The sequence below is a fragment of the Siniperca chuatsi genome, linkage group LG2 (assembly GCF_020085105.1).
Source record: "Siniperca chuatsi isolate FFG_IHB_CAS linkage group LG2, ASM2008510v1, whole genome shotgun sequence".
In the NCBI taxonomy this organism is placed as follows: Eukaryota; Metazoa; Chordata; class Actinopteri; order Centrarchiformes; family Sinipercidae; genus Siniperca; species Siniperca chuatsi.
The window spans coordinates 17810452-17822051 of NC_058043.1; the positions used below are offsets into that span (position 1 = coordinate 17810452).

An 11600-nucleotide genomic window follows, 5' to 3' on the forward strand; every position below is an offset into this window, starting at 1 on the left:
AGAAACAGGCAGAGGAGAGTGACTACAGACCAGAGTGCTCACTCTGCTCAGGGAGATCTTGTGGTCAACAACCCAAATAAGGGTGAAAAGCCAGCAACACCGAATGTTGCCAGAAGAAAGTAAGTCTGAAGGACAGGTACAATAAATACATCTCCCTGGGTGAACGGTTTCTGCTCCAGTGAACTGTGTGGGCTCCCATTTCACCCTCAAGTGAACAAGGCTGTGTCATTAGTGTCATACAGAAACTGAAGCCAGTGGAGCTCCACGCTAACTTGGCCAACTGAAGCCTGATCTTAGCCAAAAAAAAAAAAAAAAAAACAGACATCAAGATCAGGTCATTATCATATCTGTTCTGTCACATCTGGAGCAGTTAAAAGAAAAGTTTGACATTTTGGAAAATACGCTTAGTCACTTTCTTGCAGAGAGTTAGATGAGAAGTTTGATACCACTCTCATGTGTGTATGGTAAATATGAAGGTATCGCCAGCAGCTAGTTAGCTTTGCTTAGCATAAAGACTGGAAACAGGGGGAAACTGCTAGTGTGGCTCTGCCAAAGGGTAACAAAATCTACCTACCAGCACCACTAAAGCTCACTAATTAACACGTTGTATGTGGTTTTACAGGGGGTTATGTGCTGTTTCATGGCAGAGCGCAATGACTTCCTGGAGTCCTGTCGTCACAAACATGTTGTTTTTACACTTTGGTTTTTGTACAGATTAAACAAAGTAGATATAATATATTCATTAGTGAGCCGGGCTAGCTATTTCCAGTCTTTATGTTAAGCTAAGCTAAGCTAACCGGTTGCTATCTGTAGCTTCCTATTTAACATACAAACATGAGAGTGGTATCAATCTTCTCATTTAAGTCTCTGCAAGAAAGCAAATTATTTCCCATAATGTCAAACTATTCCTTCAACTTTTATTTTTTAAAGTTCTGTAACTGCTGTTTGACAGATTCATTGCATTCACCTTACAGGAATATAGTGGATATCACTCATTCTTTGTTGCCATATTTTTGTAGTTTATGAAATACAGGAGCAATAGCAGTAATAGACAAGATATAATACAGCAAATAATAAAATACAGTAAGTCCTTATACAGGATTGCATATATTAAAATTAAAGTTTGTGTCTTTACACAGAAATACAGTAGGTAACCTAAACATACTGATGACAATATAACTGTTCTGACTGTAAACACTGAACATGTAGGTTATTAATTCTCAGCATGTAACTCAGTCTTTGGTTATCAGTACCTTTCATAGGAAAAAAAAAGATATTACAGCATTAGCATACAGTAGATACAGTATGTGCTCCTTTTGAGAGATATAAATTCAATGAAGTTGCTCATGATGTAGCTACATTATGCTATTAGACCATCCTCACGATGTCATGACAATGTTCAGTGCTATAATTCCCATGGAGACATTTAATTAAGGTGTTGATTAACCTAAATTATCCTAAAAAAGCACCATGAAAAGTGAAAAGATACAAATACTAGTTCTTTCAAAATAAAAGTACATTTACTGTACATTGCTACACCTCTCATGTGGGATTGGTGTGTTTTGCTGTTAACTTGCTTCACTGTTATCATGTGTGTGTGATCTGTAATGAGCAGCTGGAATTTATTGAGTAAAATGTCAGCTAGCAGTTTTTATCATTATTATCATTACTACTAGGTATTATTTTTCTATTATTAGTAGTAGTATTACTCTAAACTATGTTCCATGATAATCATTCATTAGCAGGCAACAGAGCCAGAGCAAATTTAAGTTTGTGCAGGACTTTATCTCCTGTTTTTTCCTGATTTCTATCCATGTGTGCACATACGATGGACAACAGATTTTGATGTGAGTCTCTAAAATCAACAATTTGAAGGTATTTTAGCAATGTAACTAAAATTAAGATGTGTTTGAAAACTGCTACTTCTATATTTACATTTCAGCTCTGTGAGGCAGCCTGCGTGCTGGCTCCACTACTAGCTGCTATTTCTGACTGTGTTTATGAGACTGCTGACTGGCTGGCTGACATTTGCTGATTTGTTCAGGGTTGGGCACTAATGCCTAGAAGCTTTCAGTAGATGGTACTCGCTCTCAGTTGTTTCCCCCGGGCGATGCTTCCTGGCTGCTATTAACTGTCTGATATGGCAGGATGTACATTTATGTTACCAATCTGAATCTCACACTTAACATATCGTTTTAACTGCATCGTAACAACACTGTAGGTTTATTTTAGGAATTTGAACTCACTGTCATGTATCCAGTCTGAACTAGAATTGCCATTATAGTATTTTTTGAACATGATTAACCCTTTCTAAACAGTTCAAACTGAAGAACTGAGGCTGAAATCTGCCATCAGGAGACAAAGTCTGGAAAGCTGGGTGACTTTGCTGACTTGTGGAATGTTTTTTTAAGCTTTAAATGACCTTTAGCTCATTACAATGCTTATTTTTTTCTGAACCGGAAACTGTGATATCTCTGCAGACCATGCAGCAAATGTTAATGTACTAATAAATATGTGCTCTGAAAGAAACTTCCTCCTTCCTTTAAAAAAAAAAGGGCATAAATGCATATGAGGCCATACAATGGTTAGAGTAAGCAGATATGTTGCAATCAGGAAATCAAAATCTTTGTGTAACAATTATTGTGCACTACTGGATCTCATCAATATTATATAACAGTGTTTCTTTATTTATATATATTTATATATATATATTTTGCAGCGTCACCTGTAAAGTATCATGCGATGAAATTACTGGGTGAAATAACTGGCTCATCTTAAGTCAATATTTCATATACATTTGTCTGTTAATAGTCAATAGTTGTATTTATATTGATGTAAACAACTAGATATCAGTTTCAGTAATACCTGCAGTATGTATGTGGTCATTGTGGGTAATTGCCACAACACTGGATGTAGTCTGGTTTATCTGAAAACGTTTTGTTATCATGCTTATCATGTTATCAACAATTCAAACTAAATTTAATAGAAATTATGATTATGAGTGAATTGCAAGAAGTTGGGTTGATGATTCTGTAATTATGCTGAATCCAAAACGACTTAATATAGACCTGCAGACAAGGTTTAAAGAAATTGTCAAAGCAGTATTTAAAAACAGAAGGTCAGTTACTGCAAACACACATATTATTCATTGAGCATTAAATCACACTCAAATCTAAAATTATATAAATAGATAAGATTGCATAAGAGTAATCCTTACAGTATCATGTCCTGTAAAGGCCAACAGAACCACACAGGAATGTAAAACACAGCATTAAAATTAAATATCTTGCAGTAATAATTAAGTGAGCTCTTCAAGCTCTGCATAAAAATTAGCTTCTCTCTCAAGCAGCAGCTTCTATCCAACATCTTTAAAACTTTCAATCTTTGTAGTACCGTGATCCCCAGCGGATAAAAGAAGCCTGCTAAGTTGAGGAATAACATCAAAAATGTTTTCATGCTCTTTGTTGTCTCTGAGTAATTAGTGCTGAGGGTTAGTGTTTTTCTTTTTTAATTTTCTGATGGACTTCTATCAAAAATGCAAAAAATATTTCAAACTCTTATGCTGCATAGCAATTTCTTGCAGGGCCAGCCAATAACTTGCAGTAGAAGTGACACTACTGAAAATAATAGGAGCATTAATTGCATTTTATTTTCTATCAACAGTACAGTGCCACCAGCTGTGAGAGCCAACTAAAGCTTTAACTTTGTTTGGAAGATGCTAACTTTTGAATCTTGCACACATTCAAAGCACGCAAATCTCTGTGGAGCAGCCACATGGATCGAGCCATCCCTGTTTTACCCCGCAGGCCGTGCCTCTGACTTTTACACCACCATGGGGGTATCGGAGCACGCAGAGCTGACAGACTCTGCGTCAGCCCTCCTTCTCTCCCTGTTGTCTCCCTGCCACTCCTCATCTTCCTCGCCTATTGGGTTCAACCTCCCGTTCTGCTCCAGCTGGTCCTTGGGTTCCAGGAGGGCCACATGTCTGTAGGGAAAGCCTCCGCCCTCCACTCTTTCTTGCCCTGTCTCCTCGTATGCCTGAGAGATGCTAACAGTTGAAGAGTGGAGGCTGTCTCCGGGGTCGCTTTTCTCCAGACCCTGACCTGGACAACAAGCGCAGCGGCAGGGTGGGAGATAGAGGTAGATGAGAACCATCACGACACTGACCAGACATGCTATGAGGGTGGTGTAAGCTGTTTTTAGGTTCTCCAATCCACCACTCGTGGTGGAATTAAACACCACCACAGTTACATACAGCGTCTCGTTGAAGGAGTCGCTGGTGGCGTAGCAGGTGTAGACCCCTGAGTCCTCTACCTTCAAGGGCCCAATCTGGAGGCTGCCACCAGGACGCATCACGGCAGTCTTGTATGCCGGAGACACTGGGATGTCTCCAGGCAGCGCCCAGCTCTTCACCACATCCTTTTGCTTGGTGTCACAGTCCAGGACCAGGAACTGCTCCAGATAGGCTTCTTCATCCTTAATTCTGACCTCACTGCAGTTCAAATAGACCTTGTCTAGATCCAGTATGGCCATTTTCTCCTTCTGCAGACCTGGTAGCACACAAGTGTGGCTGCCCTTGAAGTCAGTGACAGAGCTGAGCTCCTTGAGGTGCCAGTGTGCCACCACGTCATACAGCTCACAGCTGCAGGGCAGAGGGTTGTTGTGGAAGTACAGGCTGTTCTTGATCCAGGCGGGCAGAGCCTGAAGCTCACGCAGGGGCAGGGCTTTGATTCGGTTGGCGGACACATCCAGCAGTCTAAGAGTTTCCAGTCGGCTCTGCTCCTTCACCAGCTCCAAGGGGAAGCGTGAGATCTGGTTCTGGCTCAGGTAGAGCCTCTGCAGTCTGACTAGGCCAGAGAAGGCGGAGCGATCTATCTGAGAGATGCGGTTGTTATAAAGCAGCAGCACCTCCAGGTGCTTCAGAGGCTCAAAAATGACCTCGTCCAGCAGGCGGAGGCCATTAGAGGAAAGGTCCAGGTAACGAAGCTTCGTCACATACACAAATGCCTCAGAGGAGAGGAAGGTGAGGCCGTTGTGGTTGAGCAGCAGACTGTGTAGTCTGCTGAGATTTTTGGGGGTCCACTCAGCCCGTAGCCTGGTGATGAAGTTGAAGCTGAGGTCCAAAACAGCTGTATATTGTGGAAGAGCGGTGGGAACGTAGGATAGATTCATCTTGGAACAGCTGACGATGTTGCTGGCACACACACAAGTCTTGTGGCAGTCCAGAGGGCTTCCCATAAACTGTGCACTGCCTCTCACTGTTGACAACAATAAAGCCAGAGGTAGAACTGTGATAAAGCTCCTTCTTCTGAACACTACTCCAGTGGCACGATGGGAAGTCCAGAGTGACCCCCCCATTATGTCAGGATTATAAACTATAGGAGTCTGGATGTGTTCTAGTCTTCACAGTGGAGGGTCATGGAGCTGTAAGGGCATATTGTACAATGAGATCAATAAATCAGCACTGTTTTACTGAGGATCTAAATGATGAAAGCTGTGATGTTAGTCCTTTATATGACGACATTAATGCTCAATGCAGCAGCTAGGTTACTAGATGGTCAAAAAGTTATGGGTGCTCAGCAAATCAGTAATTAGCGAGATTAGTCTTGGCATCAAATTAATTAGAAAACCCATTTGCCGACAAGATTATTAACATGCTGTTGTTCGTTTCATCTGACCGGCGTTCCCATCATTAAATCTCCTCACTGTGTCACAGACATTTGTCCCGGCAGACACAAGTGTCCTAGTGCGTTACCTTGTGTCGGTTTCTTAACATCCGAAGAGAAAATGGGGGGAGTCTTCAACAACAGTCCAGTCTTGGCGATGATCCGCTACAGGACAGTCTCATCCTCTTCATCACAACAGCGGCGATCAGCTGTCCCTCTCCTGCCTATCATCGGTACGTAGTGAATGACCGGAAAAGCCTGTCTGCGTTCTTCACTGATGAGGAAATACAACCATCTGATAGTTGATCTGATCTGAGGGGCGCATACAGCAGATCAGGGGGTGTGTCACCCCCCGCCCTCTCTCTCTCTCTCTCGTATTTACACTACCTTCAAATAAGACACATGACTATTTTTAACACTAAAGAGGTGAATTTGAAGTGTCCAACATTATAAGTGGGATCCTCAGCATCCTTCAAGTACACTAGCCTACTATTAAACTGACAGCCATAACAACATCACATTATGTGTCTGAAATCAGCTACAGTGTTTAAAACATTTTACTGTCTTTAATAAACATGTTGAATGTTGCCATGCAGTGTGGTAAACATCTGGGAATTGTATTTGAGATGAGCTCCAACCCTCCAGCAGGAGGATTGCTGAAGGCTGATTGTCCCTTTTGTCTTTTCCCTCCTCAGTGCTCATTCGATTATTATTTTGGCCCATATCATGATGCATTTTTTCTAAAACAAAGGGGTGGGGGGTCCTCTGGGATAGTTTCTTCCCTTTAAGGACGCATTAACTAGCAGTGGCTCATTCAGTGCCATGACGTCTTTAATGATGAAGCAATTCCTACTGGTTCATCTTATTACCGTGGTGAAGGACAGGGCAAACACTCATTGTGTGTGGGAACTGCAGCTGCAGCAGTCTTTATCACAGGACGTGATGTGCATGCAGCAGTGTGTGAGGGATGAAAATGGAGAGTTCAGAGCAGCATGCTTAGAGTCCTGTCCTGTGAACTGGATTAAACACTTCCGCCATTACATTATATTAGTGAGATTTAAACATGAAGCATTGTGACTCGTACCATTGATTTTAGTTATTACTGTAAACTGTTTTTTACATCTTGTCCTTTGTTAAAATTCAACCCTTGCTTTTTAGTTTAGGGATCATGGCCAGATTAACCTGTTACAGGGGGCAAAACTGAGATTCTTGGAAACCTATTAACCACTCCTTCCTCCAACTTTCTGTGCAATGTTTACAGTTTTCTATATTATAATACTACCTGGCCGCAGGTTTGCAATTTGATTAAACACATAATTTTAGGAATATTCAACATATAATCACAAAACCAAAACAATGAAGGTCTTTTTGGCCACAATGTAAACAATTTGCAAACACAACATTGACATATCACCTTTTAAGTTGATAGGTCAAACTTGTTAGTTGCTTATTTAAACATCCAGCAGTTATAGAGCAACATTATCATTCATTTAGAGTCGTGTTTCTGTACATTCTGTTCACTCTCTTTTGGTCTCCACCAACTCCTGAGGCAAATATCTGGCTCTTCAGCTGCTAAACACTCCACTATGTTCACCAGCTAGTTGCTCACTGTCTCTGTCTGGTGCTGAGCAGGAAGTGTACAGTGTTTCTTTTTAGAACTTTTTAACTGAAAACAGCTGCTGCCGAAAATGATCCTATGAGAGAGTGAACCAAAACTAAAATAACAATGTCGATAATAGCTGCGTTAAAATTGGACCTCAAGATCAGGTAATTAAACAGGACCAACAGCACATTAAGGCTCTTGTCACATCAGTGGATATTGGGCTTTAATGGTGCTCATTCTCAAACAAATAATTTCTAATAAATTAGCACAACTCAGGTTACACAAAATCAGTTACCAGCATTGCCCCACCAACAGCCTTGGGATATAGTTGTAAGTTTAGACATAACCCAGTGTGTGCACATTAATGCAACTGAACTGGCTACACTCATTGTATTGTTGGCAGTTAGGATAACTTGTAAGCAGTAAGGACGACTCAAAGACACACATAGCACATTGGGCAATGTTGAGGCAGTTTATTTGGTTCATGTTGAGGGTTTCAAAGATCGAGAGTCTCTGGACCGGCCGGCAAGAGATTAGACTGCGATCCAGCAGGGGGTACGGGAGCGGAGAGCAGTTGCCAAAAGGCCGGGGTTGCTGTCTGCTGTGTTCCAGTAGGGTGTGATGGTGGCGCCTGAGGCTGCAGCGGTCCGGCAAAGGCGGTGAGCGCAGGCTGCTGAGATCCAGCGGCAGAGGCGAGGACAGGGAGTGATGGCTGCCGCCATCCAGCAGAGAGTCCAGGAAAGAGTCCTCCGCTCCCGAGTCAATCAGGGCTAGTAGCTGAAGTGATCCGTGTGGGTAGTGGAGAATGACCGGGATCTGTAGGCGAGGTGGTACCGGCTGTTGAGAGCTGGGTGGTGAGTCGGGAGACCTGCTGGGTTAGCTGTGTGATTTGGGAAACCATGGCCTGTTTGCTGTCTGTCAGAGTCTGGAGTAATTGTCCGTGCTGGCCTAGCAGAATCTCTCGGTTAGCTAGCATTAAGTGATAGGGTGCTACTTCCGAGTTATTACCTGCTGGGTCCATGTTTGGTTGGATCATTCTGTCGTAAGGGGTGCTGTATGGAGGTATGTGGACCCAAAAGCAGATAATGAGGAAGCGGTCTCAGGGTGAAGTAGCCGGATGACTACCGTGTTTATTGTGGGGTGGAATGCAGGCAAGAACAGGCAGAGGTGAGCAGACAGGTAATGAGCAGACAAAATCCAAACAAGGTCCACGGGAGAATAAAGAATCCAACACAACTTACAGAGACAATGCTCAGCAGGACCAACACCATGTGTATAACAATGATCCAACCCTGAACAAAGAAAAGACCCAGACTAAATACCCTAGGGGAGGTGAGATAACGAGACACAGGTGCAAACAATCAAGGGAGGACCAACAATCAAAACTGGAGGGAAAACACAGACAGGAAGTAAAAACACAAGACACACAAGGGAAGAAGAATACTACCACAATAAACCAGGAAGTGATAACACCTAAACTATCACAGTAACAGGAAAGGCTGCACCATCACAGTAGCAGGTCAACACACTGGTACTGAAAACTGGCCTGTATGCTGGGAAGTTAATGAGGGAACGAGGGAATGAGAGACAGCTGAGCAGGCAGGTGATCTCCAGAGGACGGAAACTCACTGACGGCAACTATAGATGTTTTTCCACAGCTGCAAGGCAGGGACCATGTTTGCAGACAGAGTCTAAAGCTGAAGAAGGTGAAAAGGGCGACGATGCAGACGTCAACATGACAGATAACCATCCAGCTCACGTATAGCAGCACATTAAACACTTTGTTATCAATCTTCTGAGCACAAGGTCACCTCACACAGAAACCATCACATAAAAAGTGATGTGAAGATGAAATGGTACACAGGTCTGGTTGCCAAGGGTAGGAGGAGATGGTGAGGAAAGCACACAATGACAACTCCATGTGCAGTGTAAAATGATGGGTGAAGGAAACATTTGGAAGGTGAGATGAACAACTGTGTGTGGAGAGAGGAGAGGCGCATTACCTGGTAAAGAGTTTTCACAGAAATCAGGGCACGGTTTCAGTGGTGGATCGAGTCACACTGTGAGGTCTCACTTACATTGGCCAGATAACTTACATCCCAGAGACTTTAAATAAAATAATCTAGTCATCATTCTGTCAACAGAAATCCTCACTTACCCAATGCTGCTCGTGTAAAGTAAATAATAGTCATGTAATTTGTACTAATTTTTTATTGTTTTCTGGATATTTAACAGCAGATTTCTACAGTGTCAATCATGCAGAAAAAATGTGACTATATAAATTAGAGAGTATTTTATATTAAAAAATCCATGTAGGAGCTTTCTCCTGACAGAAGATGAAAAATTTAAATATAACAATCAAGAAGGACAATAGTCAACTGAAAGATCTATGTGGAGTCCATATAGGCTGAAATGATTAGTATCACTGTGTTTAAACAAAGACCTGCTATCATGTACACATTATTCACTAGTAATGAATGATAACAATGAATAAAGTAACGATAAATAAAATAAGAATAAAATGATAATGAACAAAGAGTAAATGCCAGTGGTAGAAGAAATAATTGACTTAAATAAGAGTAGGTATACCACAAAATACTCCATTACAAGTAAAATTTCACTTAAGTAAAAGAACAGAAGTACTACAAATGTAATAAATGTACTTTAAGTATCAAAAGTACTCAATATGCAGAATGGCTCCTGTCAGTGTTGTATTATTATATTATTGGATCATTATTATTGATGTATTATTATGCAAGCAGTGCTTCAGTGTTGTAGTTGGTTGAGGTGGAGCTAATTTTAACTACTTCATACACTGCTGGTGGTTTAATCTGTAACAACAGATCATATTTTATTAACTGATTTTATGTTTTGTATGTAAAATTTGTAATTTGAAAAGTAACAGTAGCAGTTAACTAAATGTAGTGAGGTGAAAAGTACTTACTTGAGTAAATGTACTTAGTTATTTTCCACCAATGCCAGTGAATAGAGAATAAATGTGGCCTATCCTTCCTCCTTCCTTCTGACACGTCCTTTTTATTCCATAATGGAAAATGACAAAAACTTTCAGCGATGTGATGGATGTGTCAAAACTTATAATAAGAAAAGCTCAATCAAATATTTGCTCAAATAAACTCTTACAAATTAGAAATCAACTAAAACCTTTTTGAAAGTCCCCGTGGAAGATGCTGTACATTGATCAGCTCATCTAGAGTGCTGTAACTGGAGGAGTATTATCTGATATTATCATCATTAATCTTTTTGCCAGACGTCCTTAGGGATCCATGCTTACATCCTCTCCCACTTATGAGAGGAGTTACAAGAAACAGAGAGGACACATTTTCATTTTGAGCTTTTATCGATACCTGTCCTAAACACTGCTACAGAGTGTGTTTCCATTAATTTAATTCATGTGTCATCATATGCGCTGCCTTTCAGGGCAAGAATCCAACTGTTCTTGTGCTAGAGCTGTTGAGCATTATGGGAAAGTGTGACGCATGGAAAAGAAAAAGGATGATTCATTTAGAGTTGAAAAGTGAAACATCTCACTCCACTTTACAAACCCACATGCCTCTACTTTCCAATGAAAACTGTGTATCTCCAAAATATCAGTTGTTCATGACATGAAAACAGCCTTGTTTTAAGCTTTGTGACAGTGAATTTTTAAAGTAATTTAAGTGTTTTTTAGTGTACGACGTAGAAGAGCATTTTGCTTATAATAATTTATGTGAAAACCTAAAAATCACCAAATATGGAGATACATGGTTTTCACTAGACGATGACAATATACATCACGATTACTTTGAGGTCCAGCGAGTTATGGAGCTGTGTTACTGAGACCGTGCTGTGTAGGCGCAATGCATCTGCAACCTCCACTCTATAATAATGTGACATGGATCTCAGTAGCAGTAATTACCCGTCATTACCAGAGTGTTTTCAGTACTAGTACACAGAGATACACATGCAAGAAACACACACACACACACACACACACACACACACACACACACACACACACACACACAAATGAAAACAAGCAGTTTATGCTACTTTTGCTGTACAAATGTACAACATTGCTGCCACGATGCAAGGAATTTGGCCTGGTGGCCTTTTTCTTTAGTTAAAATTCATGAGTTCACTATACCCAGGCTCAAATCCCAACAAATAGTCAACAAATCCCATGAAAAGATCAAAACCAACAGTAAATTGATCCTACAAGTATTGTCTGTGTAGCCAAAGCCTGATGTAGCTTATTCGTCTGTGCCTCCATTGTTATCCAGAAACTATTTAGAAACACATCAGTGAGCCACATAGTTGCACTGTGTGTCATG

At 41.1% G+C, this 11600-nt stretch overlaps 1 protein-coding gene across 1 annotated transcript; it reads right to left on the reverse strand.

Annotated features, from left to right (window-relative positions):
* Window positions 1–903: 903 nt before the first annotated feature.
* Window positions 904–6014, reverse strand: LOC122861523 (amphoterin-induced protein 1-like). The gene is made up of 2 exons (XM_044166044.1): window positions 5756–6014; window positions 904–5424 (listed from the first exon to the last, which is right to left on the reverse strand). Exon 2 carries the CDS (start codon window positions 5356–5358, stop codon window positions 3823–3825), a length of 1536 nt encoding a protein of 511 aa, XP_044021979.1. The 5' UTR covers window positions 5359–5424; window positions 5756–6014; the 3' UTR covers window positions 904–3822.
* Window positions 6015–11600: the final 5586 nt, after the last annotated feature.

Excerpts from the sequence above, each read along its gene's own strand:
- LOC122861523 (XM_044166044.1), bottom strand. The coding sequence starts at position 5,358 with ATGGGGGGGTCACTCTGGACTTCCCATCGTGCCACTGGAGTAGTGTTC.